At 40.0% G+C, this 15643-nt stretch overlaps 1 protein-coding gene and 1 long non-coding RNA gene across 6 annotated transcripts in view; one reads left to right on the top strand and one right to left on the bottom strand.

The window, feature by feature from the left end:
• Nucleotides 1–5252, top strand: part of LOC138029904 (uncharacterized) — a 6761-nt gene extending 1509 nt beyond the window's left edge. The window contains exons 1-3 of one of the 4 annotated variants that reach the window (XM_068877751.1): nt 735–831; nt 950–2283; nt 3115–5252. In XM_068877751.1, coding sequence (XP_068733852.1) covers nt 954–2283; nt 3115–4505 — 2721 coding nt within the window. In that variant the 5' untranslated portion in view covers nt 735–831; nt 950–953 and the 3' untranslated portion in view covers nt 4506–5252. Of the gene's footprint in view, nt 1–734; nt 832–926; nt 2284–3114 lie in introns of those variants that run through there. The other 3 variants (XM_068877752.1, XM_068877750.1, XM_068877749.1) reach the window with 3 other exon arrangements.
• A 940-nt stretch (nt 5253–6192) lies between these two features.
• Nucleotides 6193–8611, bottom strand: LOC138028810 (uncharacterized). Of its 2 annotated transcripts, none has more exons than XR_011127727.1 (2): nt 8515–8611; nt 6193–6527 (listed from the first exon to the last, which is right to left on the bottom strand). It is a non-coding gene; the product is annotated as an uncharacterized lncRNA (long non-coding RNA). The 2 variants fall into 2 exon arrangements; XR_011127728.1 differs by having other exon boundaries at nt 6193–7189; nt 8515–8572.
• Between the last annotated feature and the right edge of the window lie 7032 nt (nt 8612–15643).

Raw genomic sequence — 15643 nt, 5'->3', positions numbered from 1 at the left:
AAAAGGCTCCCGAAAATTCTAGGTGACCTTTTTATGGTACAAATCCGTTAAAAATGGGCAATTATACCATTTTTCAGATGTTCGAAAATCCTAGGAGAGGCAGCCAAGCAAGAAATTTTACAACAAATTTTCCGAAAATTATAGATCTCAAATCTTCTTCCGAACAGATATTTTCCGAAAATTGACGTTGGGTGCCCGTGATCCGCCATACTGCCAATTTAAAGTGTCCGCTATGTGACTGATGATCCAATAGAGTCTATGTATTTTCGAATTGAGTTGACTTTCGTTATATTCGGAATATTTTGTTTCGATCATAGAGATCATCATTCTCTCTTTAAATCTCGTAAACGTTTTGACCAACCGTGCACATTGACCAACCAAGGCTCACAGTATGAATACGGAAACTCGTTGAGATGACAAACAACCTTCAAGTAACTAACTCATCGGCGCAACGGTGATCAAAACTCAAAATAAAGCAAATTCATTTCAACATTATATAATGGGAATAAACCGAGTGGGGTCGGTAGCAGCAGTCAGTGATATCGCGACTTTTATACTCAAGTTTATGGTTCAGTTAACCAAGTGGGTTTGCGGTTATAACGATCATAATTTGCATTTGAAGTACTTACAAACTTTCTTGCATTCAAAGCAAGAAGGATCAAGAAGCTAAATGACTACAGGGCATTTTCTTGCCGTGTTGTATTACGTTGCCGGCTATACTTAAAAACTTTGCATGCAGTCCTTAAGTGTGACCATTTACAGGCTGAAAAGGGTTAATTAATCCGATGATAACATTTTTTACCGTTTTATAGGACTTGGAGAAGCAAGGAGGTAGCTCAAACACTTTCGTCACGGTGTCTTGACCAACACAAACTACGTAATCTACTTCACACTTATTCTTGTCATTCCAAGTGAAGCGAAGGCCCATGGAATTTCGAGTTTTTTTCAGATGGATGTATTCAGCAGCACGAAAACTTCGAAGACCAAGATTTCTTTTCTCCTTTCTGATGCTTGTGGTCCTGTGGCAGTTCTACTACTACTTATTAAACAGAGCAGAGTATTCCTCTTTGCTTGATCGCGTCTCGGTTGTTCTTGATCACCGTGAAAGAGGGATTAAATTGGCTCTTAGTAGACTAGTAGCTTCAAAGTTACAACACGATTCATTTCGTGAGAGAATGTCTGAGATTGATGCCTACAATCAAAACGGAGAATTGAACTCCATAAGCTACAAAGGAATGGAAAATTTTCCACCTGATCACAACAATGAAATACTCAAGCGTGTGTATCCAGGTGTCTTTCAATCAGAAGATTCCATCGCCGATTTACTATTAAAGAATGCAACAACTGAGGAAATGAGAGAGCGTTTCTGCTGGGATCTTTTTCTTACTCCTTCAAATAAGCATTCTTACGGAGCCTGCGAGCCACATGTGCCATCTATCGATGCTTGTAGACTTGCTCATGCGCTGTACCGAACCGATCCATCGTTATCGGAATGCAGTCAGAACGAGGCAACCATCTGCTCTTTTAAAACTAAAATGTTTTCGAAGACATCAGAGTTCACAGTTAAATGCGACGAACAAGTTTGCGAAAGACTTATGAACCAAGGTAAGATATACAAAGGAAGACTGACTTATGCCGTTTACACTGTAGATCCTGAGGATGGCTTATTGAAATTCTCCAGGAACTTTACAGAACTTTCTGAACTCGAATCTCAGTTGCCGCGAATCGCACTTTTTACAGCGGAAAATAAGTTTAATTTTATGTTCGTCAAATGCTTTGATTTTCGTCAACCTCAGCCACTTGTATCACAACTTATCTCTGTTCCACCGGCCATGTCGATGAGTCAACACACATCTAAACTACGGGCTAAAAATACCATAAACGTAAATATAGTGCTGTTAGACTCCATCTCGCGATCGCATTTTTATCGGTCTCTGCCGAAAACAGTCGGAACACTCCGGAGGCTGGCGGAGAGTTCGAACCACGAGCCCTCAGAGGCTAAAGTGTTTGATTTTGAGTTGTTTCAAGCCGTTCATGGGCATACGACTCATAACGAGCATGCTCTGTTTACCGGCCACCTTTTGCCTGATTTTGATCCAGAGCAGGAAAGTCCAACAGTGAAGGCGGGAATTCTGTTTGGTCACTTCAAAAGGGCTGGTTACCAGACCATGTGGCAAGAGGACCTTTGCTGGATGGCGAACTGGGGACTAATGACAGACTTCGACGCCGAAGATTGGAAAGAGTTACGGTTTAGACTCCGTGAAAACTATGTGGACAGTACAGGTAAAAATTTACTGACTCTCAATTAGAACATTGAACTAGAATGTTTTAAATATGGTCTCTTTTAGGGGTAAAAAAAAAGCCTGGCCTACGCCCAGATTGGTCTCCTATAAGGGTTTATTTCAAATTTTCCGACGAGCATCCCCGCACCTTCATATGCAAACTGCCCCTCCCCCCCCCCCCCCCCTTCGGGGTTTGCGATGCCAAATCTCTTTAATTGTTATTTCAGCAAATTAAAGGTGTCATCAACAGTCTTTTTTCTGTATAGTCCCACTGCGCCGACCAAAGCTAACAAAAAGGCCACCCTACTGATTCTTGCCGTTTTCCCTTGTAATAAATACAGTACAGACTGGTACATATTTAACAATTAGACCCGTGGCCCTTGAGGGCGAAAGGTCTAATTGTTTTAGTATCACCCAACTAGTCGGACAGAAAAGGCAATCATTAAGTTAGCAAATGCAAGTTGAAGAAATATTTATTTGGAAATAAAACGAAAGAAAGCGTCACGCTTTTCGCTACTCGAGGACTATTACTAATAGTCCTCTAGTAGCGTAGCCAATCAAAATGCAGGATTTGCATTAGTCCGCTATTTGGGTGATACTAATAAGGGGCAGTTGAAAAAAAGAGAAGTGTTTTTATGTGTAAGATCAGTTACATACCATCAGTGGTACCTAGCGCTTACCAATTTTCTTTTTGTATTTCAACAACACTTGTTAAGATCTGCTTTTCCCGCGTATTCATGAACCGGGAAAAAATACCTTTGAATCAGCAGGCACCGTCCTTAAGGTAAAAGTTTGATGTCCTGTTAATAAATATACTTTTTTTCTGTTTAAGGCTTAACCCATTCAAGCTGTGAAATATTAAAGTCGTATAATATAGATTCTCCCTTCAATGGACCTGACGGAGATCAAATATGCTTCAACGGAAAACTACAGCATAGCTACTTCTTTCAGTATACAGCAGACACGTTGAAGACCATAAGCAAAGACAGAAAGGCTCGTCCATTATTCTCTTTCACTGCTCTTAATGTTGGCCATGATGACATTGGGCGAAGGACACAGTCCCTGGATAACGATCTTGCGCATTACGTGGCTACCATGGCAACCGAACAAAATACGCTGACTATTCTCCTTGCAGACCATGGTAACACTTATACCGAGTATACCACATCAATTCTGGAGGGTCGCCTTGAAATGTTTCATCCAAGCCTGTTTATCATTGTACCACAAAAGGTCGCAGCTCTTCTTGGAAAGGAGGCTATGACCGCGCTGAAAGTGAACCAGCGGAGATTGTTGACGATGATCGACTTGCACCATTCTCTGTTGCCATTGGCTGGGTCCATATCGAGATTCGTCAAACCCGTGGGAATATTCACTCCGATATCGCTAAATCGAACGTGCAACGATATCGAATTGAAAACACCTAACTTTTGTGTATGTGAAGGCTGGGATAGCCCCACCACAAACGATTCTTCAAAAATCGCAATCGTGGAGTTTGCAGTTGGCGAGCTTAACAACATGATACAAACACAGTTTTTACACGGTGCAAACCAGAGAAAAAAGGTGCATCCAGTTTTGCGCTCTTGTCAAAGACTGCGTGCATCGTGGTTCGCAAACGTGCGCGAACGGATTTCGAAATCAGACGGTGCTCTTATTACAAGTTTTGACGTCTATTTTACGGCTGGAAACATTGTAAAACACCAAGAAGACGTATTCCACATAGAGATAAAGTCTAAAGATATGAAGATACAGAATTCACTGGAAATGGTGCTCGTTGATTTTGATAGATTAACATTGTTTGGAAAGTACAGAAAATGCGCTGACGTTGGGGTACAACTGAGACTTTGCATATGTTCGGAGAGCAAAGACATTATTGCTCCAATCAGAAGATTGGAAAAGATTCCTTGGAAAGAATACACGACGTTTCTCTCGCAAAATCCAAAAGCCAGTAATATTGGTGAAAGCAAATGCTTGTTTCTGATAAAGCGGATTCACAGTGAAGGACAGAGTATCGCTATAGAAGTTGCTAATAGCTGTGAAGACGATGATTTTTCTTTAGAGATATCGGCAACCTATGAGAACTTGAGACTTTCCAGAAAACTTCCGTTCACAATTAGTATACCGGCAGGAAGCATTAAATTCGCATTTTCTGCTCGGGTTGAAGAGGATTATTTGAACACAAACTTAGATGTCACTGTGACTATTAGGAGCCCGTCAGTTCATTGACAGGCACTGACAGGGTGGTCTTACAGATGCCCAACCCCATACAGCTGCCCAACCCCATACAGCTGGAAAAACCAAAAAGCCAATTAATAGCTGATTGATAAAAAGGGAAAAGGAGGCCGTATTACCGTTTTCCGTATCCCTATTCTTCATCGATCCGAAACAGGATGATTCTTACCAACAATGACTTTTTTTCGAAAACGAGATAGCGAGATCGTGACGTCATTGTCAAAATTTTAACTATGACACATTTCTGGTGATGGTCACATCAAAATTTAATTCGCTCTTTCCTCCATCCCATAATGCAATACTTTTTTTTTGAGGGGGGGGGGGGGGGGAGGTGAGGGGAGGAGTCTTCTCCTAAAAACAAAACAAGGTATTTACTCTTGGGACTGTATCATGCTTCAGTGAACTGGATACCATTGTTTTAATGCAAATAACCCCCCAAAATGATCTGTGTCATAGGATTACGAATATGGTTCTCGCACCTCGATTAAAAGAATTCCGGGGAGGTTCATCATTTATTTATCCCCCAGGAACCGCGCCCTTTACTTAAATAATGGGCGAATGTCCCGCTCCGGCCCGGGAAGGGTGGGGGGGGGGAGGAGGGGGAGGAGCATCAGGGTTTATTCGACTGTCAGCGATGCAAAATTATGGCCCGCGTTAGTCCGGTTTACAAAAGGCTTATAAAGTATCCACAACATTTATATTTATGAAAAGGACATGCGTAAATAAAAATTATTTAAGACACTTCTTTCGAAGTCTTTGCTGACTGTACGTAACCATTAGCTGAAATTAGACTAAGAAAATTGTCCTGTATCTTGTTATCTTTACTCAGCGCTCTTACCTCTTAAATGATGCTTTTAATATTCTGTTTTTCGATGCATCAACGCCAAATCTTTGTATCTCCACTTCAACTGCAGGATAACCCGGTACGTCCGATCCGCGGTTACCATTGTTAGTAGATACTCCATATATGTAGTAGGCACCGGTAATACATCAACCTCGTTCCCAGGGTCTCTCTTTTCTGTCTGCCTTCTTTGTCTCCTCAACGACAAAGAGACCCTGGGAACGAGGTTGATCATATACGAGGAGTACCATGAGGATGAACCTTGGTATAACGTGGTTTACGTGGTTTAGATGAGGGTTTCAGATTTTAGATTTATATATTCATATATATATAAAGCAATCCTTTATATATACCTGTAATAGTTAAAGCAATAATATCGATATTAGGGACCGTGCATACGTACACAGCGAGAGCTACTGAAATTTGAATTGACCAATCAGAATTCAACGAGCGAGAAAAACATGCGCGATCCGACGTCACGTCAATTGTTTGCAATTAAAGGGCCAGAAACTAATTTAAAAGATTTTGTGGCAACTATTTTGTCATCAAGCTTTGGAGCCAAAACTGAACTGCCAGCTAGCGGCGATTCGAACGTCAGCTGTTGTGCTTTGGCTGTTATTTGTGCTTTTTTCTGACTGAGGCGAATCAGGTGTAAGAGGGCGTCAAAACTGTATTGATAATGTATTTAACTATTTAACTATATTTTCTCAACTTTCATTAGAAAAAAGAATTTGTTCGTGTAGGATATTGTAGCCAGTGAAATTTAATTATTAGCATCTGAGAGAAAACAGTCGCGTCGGGACACCCAGGGGAAAAAAAAAACATTTGCGCTTGATAAACTACGGAAACAAAATTTTATTTGCATAATTAATGTTAAGTTCCTGAAGGTTGCGATCGCGAACAGCTTACTGTGTACAAAATCCTATTAACTAATAAAAGCGGCATGAATGCGCAAAAGTTTGTTTACTACGGCTTTCATTCTCGCATCTTTCAATGCTTTCCGGCTTCGCGAATGTGTTTGAACTTTGTCAACACGAAGGAGGCGTGACTGTGATTGGACGACTGTGTCAATGCATTCATGTCCGGAGACCCAGGGAAACAAGACGATCTAGGATCGTAAGTCGGGCTGTGGCCACACGTGTGCTGCTAGGGATCATGAGCGTTGAGTAGTAGTTCTAAAAAAAGATGTGTAATACATGGAAAGATGTGCATGTCTCAAAGAAAGATCACGAAATTTGTAATCACACTGGCAAAAACAACATGCATTTCGTCATGAAAACATTGCTGACTTGATGTCCGATCTCACCCATAGATCACTTGCTTGTAAAGCGCATTTGAATATGCTAATAGAAATGCGCTATATAAATTCATTACCATTACTACAATCAACTTCACCAATATCAAGACTCTTGGGTAAATCTGCACTTGTGAGCTCGGGTGACGATAGAATTTGTTTCCTTGGTCAGCAATGCAACATAACGTTTGGGATTTCCAATAACTACAAGACTTTGCTGTTGCGTAACACATTGCATAAAGTCCTAGAGCACAGCATTGTTTACAAGTGCAGTTGCATTGTTCTCTAACACTGTTCACTGCAGTTATTTCATATGTACTAATATGCAGCCCTCTGAGTTCAGAGTTATATAACGCCTGAGTTCATAATTGTCACCAAGTGAGTGTATAGCCTGGAAATACTGTACTAAGTCCTGAATGGATGGTACTTCTAATAGTACACATGTACCTTGGGGATGGCTTCTACCACATTCATCTCTTGCATGAGAATCAAAAATCTCATAACTCCCATTATCAGTATGATAGATACTAACACCAATACATCCTATTGTCAGAATAAATGAAGAATAATTTTGTGACAAGAGCGATTCAAATGCACTGTCTATAGGTATACTGTACTGATATCCCTCAATTATTGAATCACTGTTATGTAGATTACCTGTGTCGCTTTCACTATAATTAAGCTGGTAATTGTTCTCAGACATAGCAATCAATATTATTCATCGGAGGCCCAGGATTTGTTTCTATGTCATTACATACATTTATTTCAGCACAGCATCGTCTATGATCACCATGCATTCTTGTACAAACTCATTGGTCCACAGCATGTGTACAACACTTGACATTTCTTCAGATTTACGCGTTTTCGTGTTCCAGTGTATTTTCCAAAGCAAGTAAACGTACTGTTTGACGAAATCTTCGTCGAATGGAAGCTGGCTTTTTCCTCACTTTTTCAAACGAACGGAGACTGGCAATTATTCGCCTTCTTTTCATTTGACTACTCAGCCTGCAACTGATGTAACCATGAAGTTCTGACGGCAAAGGAGTGATCTTAAGAATCTTTTTCCACACAAAGACCCTCCGTTTTCTGCTTTTCTGCGACAGACGTTTCAGCTTCTTCACAGGAATCCTACTAGGTTCGCGATCACGACACATGGCATTCACGTACAACACGGTTATGATTCCAATAAACAAATTTAGCATAACGAGATCTCAATTTCTCTCTATATTTTACTTTCACTACGCCATCATGTTGATGATGTACAAATGGCAACATTGCCTCCCCTAATACATCACATTTTCCCAGGACATTCAACATTGCTCGTGTTGGTAACGCAATCGTATACAACACGCGAACGTACATGATTACACAGAAAACTAATGCAGTACAAAGAGAAATTGATAGAACTGATAATCCACTTGATACATTGTACAAAATATATGAAATAATGATCATGACAGTCATAAAATTAAAGAATTTACTTGCATCTTCGCTTCGGTAAGTGACGGCTTTCTTGTTGTTGTTGTTGTCCTCCGTGCCATTATGTTGATTATCAAATATCAGAAATATCAGCGTCAAAATTTCGAGTAAAGTTCCTTAATGTACTTCTGTCATTACTAGTCATAGTTTGCACATATTTTGTACTCAATGACTGCTCAACTGATCTCTTTAGAACTTGTAAGAGCTTGATAGCAACATTTGAGATATTTGCCAAGCAAGAGTTCGCGGAACAACGACTTTCGAAATGGACGCTCATTTTCGTGTTTTGATGTGGGTCTACCACGAACAGTCTGTAAGTGGTTTGAGCGTATTGGACCTAACACCGTAACTCGCTTCTGCCATACCTGTAATCATTAATGTATACCTACCATCACAGGGTCCAGAGGAGATATGTTTGTCGTTAGAGCATCAAAACCCGTCGAAAACATCTGAAATAATGGGTTATTTTGATCGCGTTGACGATCGCGTTACAGTTTCGTTACACATTCTGTATACCGCAAACCAAGACACTGAGGGCTCGCAAGATCGGCTTACAGTATAAAACACGGAAAGGGAGGAAACTAATTTGGGGCCGATTTTCGAATCCCTGAAACTCAAATGGAATTGAATTAAATTGCCTGATTTTACTAACGTGATCTAGAATTGTTATGTATTTGCCAATTACTGTAGGAAAACGGCATAAGAAAGCGTTCAAATTCATTTTCGGCGACCGAAATTTACGGCTTCGAGAGAGAGCTTTCGTTCAATGTGCACCGCAACATATGGTGACGGAAATGACGCGGTAAAGTAAATGTGCGCAAAATCGGAAGTTATTTTAAGATTCCCGAAGTTCGAAAACACCAACGGTTTCTTTTGCAACTTTTCGACTGTTGACGTGTACAACAAATGTCCATTCTTTAAAGATCTTTACTTCAGTTAAAACTCGGCTGCCTTCGCATAGATCTTGTGACTGGACTTTTATCCACTCAAAGAAATCGTCGCTAGAGCTAGATAAAAGCCGATCGAATTATTTTGTGAAAGCTGGCAAGTCTTCCCATTTAACACGGTCTTCTTCCAATCTTGAGGTTTTTGAAAGTGGGTACTGCCATACTCGGCCACCGTTAATTCTTCGCTGGACTCTACTCGCCTGTGGAAAGGCCTCCTTTAAAATAATCCCCAGTTCTTTGACTTGCAATGGAAAATTTTCCTTTTCGGAGCTGTTATTTACATAGTCGTCGAGTATTTCTTGTACGGAGATAAAGTTTTGTTCGTCTCTTCGATAATTCATTGAAAGCCTGCAGGTAAAATAGTCAAGTTCGATCAGGGAAAAAACCAAACACGGTAATTTGTGGCTCACATTCGAAAGCCAACTGGTCAGATATCTTACTATTTAGAAAGAAACACGTGTTTTTCTCTGTTCGATACTTTGGATCTCTTCTCGTCCGGCTGCTTTTCGCGCAACGGAACGGGTCTTTTCAAGGGAGAAGCCGCCATTATTTTAAATCTCCCTCCACAGCTCATGTTTTAACGGTCTGTTGCTTTTGCGTTTCCGGTCCCAATTCACTTCCGTCACCAAGTGCTGCGGTTCACATCTGACGAAGTCACGTGGTACAAGTTTCCTCCCTTTCCGTATTTTATACTGTAAGCCGATCTTGCGAGCCCTCAGTGTCTTGGTTTGCGGTATACAGAATGTGTAACGAAACTGTAACGCGATCGTCAACGCGATCAAAATAACCCATTATTTCAGATGTTTTCGACGGGTTTTGATGCTCTAACGACAAACATATCTCCTCTGGACCCTGTGCTACCATCGCAGAGAATCACTTCTAAGGTTATCGAAGAGAAATGAAAATGAAGCGAAATGAACATTGAGCCTTCACTACATATCTGCGGTATTGCCCATTGCACGTGACGGACATTTGCGAAGAAATACACTGGTAAACCTAGAGTCGGTCGCCCGACTAATAAAGAAATTTGCGGTTGACAAACTACGGTCTGTCACTCGGGTAAGGGTCACTTCGTTATTGGCCACTCTTGTGATAAAGCACCGCCTTCGAAAGCATTCACCGCCTGACGTTGCTCGCAGGACTGCTATCGCGTTGATGGTGGGTTGAGATGGAAGTTCAATCTTTGTCAATTAATTCTGATGTGGAATTGTTACCGCGGGAACATTTTATCCAGGAATATTTGACTCAAATTGGTGGCTTTCATATAATATCATATAATATCATATAATATCTTCTTAAGCTTTTTATCGGGATTTCCATACAAATCCTTATATTTTTCTCGGCCATGCTCAAACTGAGCTTGGGGCGCTAGTGATAGAACAAGACTCAGAGTTCCCCACGAGGTCAACAGAGTGTTGGTTCTTTAACGTCCTTCGGGATATTATAAGCAAGAGTTTCGGTTAAGAGACGGAACCTAGGGTTTATCCTCTCACCCAAAAAGACTAGAGGGCTAATCACGGAATTGCCAAGGCAGCAACTACGAAATTTCTCCGTTATTTGAAGATTAAACACTGGGTATTTGTTTTAAGGACGGTGCCTACTAATTCAAAGGTATTTTTCCCGGTTTATGAATATGCAGGAAAAACAGATCTTAACAAGTGTTATTGAAATCCAAAAAGAAAATTGGAGGTAGCCACGCATTTTTCAGAGATAATTAATCAACATCTGTAAAAAGCTTTAAAATAAAAAGCAATGTTCTCTCTGAAAAATGCGTGGTTACCCCCAGTTTTCATTTTGGATACCAAGAGTATTTGTTGAGTTCTGCTTTATCCGCAGTTTTAAACTGCGCAAAAATATCCCTGTATTGGTACCACCCATCGACTAGGAAACCTGACTATCTTGAGAAGCGCAGAACTCATGCGCAGTAACAATAGTAGGCACCGTCCTTCAAGTGACCATATTCTTTATTGACGATTTCCAAATTCCCTTTGATTACCTCTGAACCGAATTATTTCCGAAGGTAAAAACAAGAAAATGAAACACTGCAAAATAGCCTACCTCGGTTCCATTCCTACTCGTTTCAATACTGTCGGTGCGACCGGAAGTAACCCGCGACCACTCTCTGATGCTCTATATCTAATACTTATCTGTGTCTGTGGAAATTTCTGGTTGCAGGATAAACAGAAGAGGCGCATCATCACTTTTTATTTCCACAGACACACGGGCATTAAAAAAAAAAAAAGAGAAACTCACGCATATTAACAAAAACACTGATCTCGGGGTGACCTAATCTCATTCCCAGAGCCTCCGTTACCCTTGTCCAGCGGAACGGGTGCGGGACGCGGGACGCTGTGGAATAATCCAAAACCGGAACCATAAAACTCTGGTTCCGGTTGAATAACTGCGCGTGCGCGAGGGGAGACGGCTAGAAATCAGCAAAAACACAGTTGTTCGAAGGGTGGATAGCGCTATCCACTGGATAAATCACTACCCACTGGATAACTCAATCGCTTTTTCTAGTGTTTATCCGCTGGATAGTGATTTATCCGGTGGATAGCGCTATCCACCTTTTGAACAACCGAGGCCTGGAGTTCATTTTGCCATGAAGTGCTTACTTGTCACTCGCAAGACAGTATACATCAATATAAACACATCTAAAACGCTAGAAACGTGTAAACTACGGAGAATCAAAAATAACGAAAGACATTTTTTCAATCAAAACAGATTTTAGTGTCTAGTGTTACGCAAGTGACAAATCGGAAATAATTCAAAATGGTGTATTTTCAAAAACAAAAACATTACGGAACTGGTAAGTTGTAAAAAGATTTATTTCTAGATCATCTTCAACCTCGTATAGATAAAAAAATCCAGAAGATTTTTGAGTTTAGAATTTGAAAATGGCGGGAAATGAAACGCTTTTCTAACAGCCAATCAAATATGTCTCTTTTTGGATTCGTCCAAGAGTCACTCTCTTTCCCGACCGCTGGACAAGACAACGATGACTCTAGGAACGGGATTGGCGGTGACCGTAACTTCATGTTCAACGTGCATTAGCTATTAATTAAGAAAATTACTTTTTGCGAGTTCAGCTAAAGAACAAGTCCAAGTTTGCTTGTGATTAGAGATTGCTTCTTTCTTATCATGTAGACTTGGGCATGAACCAACGCATGATTTTTTTTAATTTGCACACGAGGAGCTTAAGCCGACTCAGGAATTGTCGGCTGGACGTCTCCTGACGGTGTAGATATCCATCAACAAAGGCTAAAAACATAACACAAAAGGTGTTTCGTATTCAGAAAAGTGTTAAAGCATTCAGGATCGATCAGATTTTACTGTGAACTTACGTTAAGCAGAAAAAAGGTAGTTAATTTTTTATTGAATGACCATATTTAGGGGCGAGATGAATTTTGTGGGGAACACAAATCTATTTAAGTTCGTTTGCGCGTATCGACAGTGGCGGTTAGTGCTGGGACACGGAACCATTTTTCGTTCTATAGGATTTATGGATTAACTCTCTCACCCGGGGAAAAACGGTACAGGTCGCCGTCGTCTCTCGCCGACCAGCACTACTTCGACGCTCCTCGCCGCTGGTGAGCGAGAAAACCTCTGGCATCCAGGGTAAAATGTTAGCCAATTTGTCGAAGGAAAGTTTTTCAGCTCTTTCGAAGAGAGATTTGTCGCCTTCAAGTCGGTAATTTTTTGCGGGAAAATGGTGATCACGTTCCGAAATTCGGCGGGTCTAATCTGCAGATCGCAGGTCGCAGGTCACATGTTGCAGTCATTGTTTTACCTATACAGAAAGTATCCTAAACATTCTTAAAAGCTAACCTTAGGCCTAAAAACTTTTGTTTAGGCCTAAGAGGCCTAAGGTTAGCTTTTAAGAATGTTTAGGATACTTTCTGTATTGGTGAAACAATGACCTGCAACCTGTGACCTGCGACCTGCGACCTGCAGATTAGACTCGCCGTCCGAAATTCTGGTGAAAACGTGGACGAAGCTTAAGGAATAAATTTGGTTGGCCTCTGTGGGGGGATTAATTCAGCAGTCTTCGTCTGAATGTCATGGATTACTGTATTCATGTTTTCAAACGAGTTATGGAGGCAGTAAACAATGTTGACGTCGGGGAATTCGGTGCTGGAAGACTTTCCGGTATACAGGCTCACGCTCAAACGTTGAGGTAAAATAATTGCTGTTAGGCTCAATTTCATGATATCAGGATATCATGATAGCAGTTAGGAAATTGGTAAGTCTGTGATTAATATTGAATGTGCCTCCCTGTGACATGCTGGAAAATCAATTAGCCCGGAATGAAATTTTACACAACTACAATTGGGCATTCTTAATTTCCCAGTTCCTTAGTTATCGCGTTCCATAAGTATAAAACTTAAAAATGGATTGCTTTAAAATCAGAAAAGAACCAATTCACCGTTGCTGTTGAGAAAAGTGTATGCCAGGCAAAACAAGTTGCATCTCGGTAGCCTGAAAGTTAACTGACAAAATAATTTGCCTGTGTTTAAATTAACAAATATACCAATACATCACTAACGTTTCATGTTTAAACTCTTGTTCTTAGGCCATCGTAGCTTGATTAAGAAAATGACACAAACAGCGATGATGCACATTGTATTCCAACGCATTTTTATAAAACTTGACGTTTCGTATGCTAGTGAACACACATTTTCAAAAGAGACCGTTACAATTTTTAAAAACTATATATATATCGTAAACAATAGGGGTCTGGAACCTAGACTGAGAAAAATGATCTGCAGCAGTACGTGTCTGGACATAATGAAAAGTAATAGCTAAAACAGCAATAACTTCTCACTACTAATATTTAACCGGAGAATTACGGAACCAGATGTTCGAAGGTGTAATAGCTGTTGAGTTTTATTCCTCAGTTGTCGAGTTCCATAAGTATAAAACTTAAAAATGGATTGCTTTAAAATCAGAAAAGAACCAATTCACCGTTGCTGTTGAGAAAAGTGTATGCCAGGCAAAACAAGTTATATCTCGGCAGCCTGAAAGTTAAGAAATAATTTGCCTGTGTTTAAATTAACAAATACACCAATACATCACTAACGCGTTTCATGTTTAACCGGAGAATTACGGAACTAGATGTTCGAAGGAGTAATAGCTGTTGAGTTTTATTCCTCAGTTGTCGAGTTCCATAAGTATAAAACTTAAAAATGGATTGCTTTAAAATCAGAAAAGAACCAATTCACCGTTGCTGTTGAGAAAAGTGTATGCCAGGCAAAACAAGTTGCATCTCGGTAGCCCGACAGTTAACTGACAAAATAATTTGCCTGTGTTTAAATTAACAAATACACCAATACATCGATCACTAACGTTTCATGTTTAACCGGAAAATTAGGGAAGCAGATGTTCGAAGGTGTAATAGCTGTTGAGTTTTATTCCTCAGTTATCGAGTTCCATAAGTATAAAACTTAAAAATGGATTGCTTTAAAATCAGAAAAGAACAAATTCACCGTTGCTGTTGAGAAACGTGTATGCCAGGCAAAACAAGTTGCATCTCGGTAGCCTGAAAGTTAACTGACAAACTAATTTGCCTGTGTTTAAATTAACAAATATACCAATACATCACTAGCGTTTCATGTTTAAACTCTTGTTCTTAGGCCATCGTAGCTTGATTAAGAAAATGACACAAACAGCGGTGATAAACATTGTATTCCAACGTATTTTTATAAAACTTGACGTTTCGTATGCTAGTGAACACACATTTTCAAAAGTGACCGTTACAATTTTTAAAAACTATATATATATCGTAAACAATAGTGGTCTGGAACCTAGACTGAGAAAAATGATCTGCAGCAGTACGTGTCTGGACATAATGAAAAGTAATAGCTAAAACAGCAATAACTTCTTACTACTAATATTTAACCGGAGAATTACGGAACCAGATGTTCGAAGGTGTAATAGCTGTTGAGTTTTATTCCTCAGTTGTCGAGTTCCATAAGTATAAAACTTAAAAATGGATTGCTTTAAAATCAGAAAAGAACCAATTCACCGTTACTGTTGAGAAAAGTGTATGCCAGGCAAAACAAGTTATATCTCGGCAGCCTGAAAGTTAAGAAATAATTTGCCTGTGTTTAAATTAACAAATGCACCAATACATCACTAACGCGTTTCATGTTTAACCGGAGAATTACGGAACCAGATGTTCGAAGGTGTAATAGCTGTTGAGTTTTATTCCTCAGTTGTCGAGTTCCATAAGTATAAAACTTAAAAATGGATTGCTTTAAAATCAGAAAAGAACCAATTCACCGTTGCTGTTGAGAAAAGTGTATGCCGGGCAAAACAAGTTACATCTCGGTAGCCTGACAGTTAACTGACAAAATAATTTGCCTGTGTTTAAATTAACAAATACACCAATACATCGATCACTAACGTTTCATGTTTAACCGGAAAATTAGGGAAGCAGATGTTCGAAGGTGTAATAGCTGTTGAGTTTTATTCTTCAGATATCGAGTTCCATAAGTATAAAACTTAAAAATGGATTACTTTAAAATCAGAAAAGAACCAATTCACCGTTGCTGTTGAGAAAAGTGTATGC

Source organism: Montipora capricornis, chromosome 13 (genome assembly GCF_036669925.1).
Source record: "Montipora capricornis isolate CH-2021 chromosome 13, ASM3666992v2, whole genome shotgun sequence".
Lineage (NCBI taxonomy): Eukaryota > Metazoa > Cnidaria > Anthozoa > Scleractinia > Acroporidae > Montipora > Montipora capricornis.
Note: the sequence above shows the minus strand (reverse complement) of the source record. Positions and strands in the feature narration are given on the sequence as shown.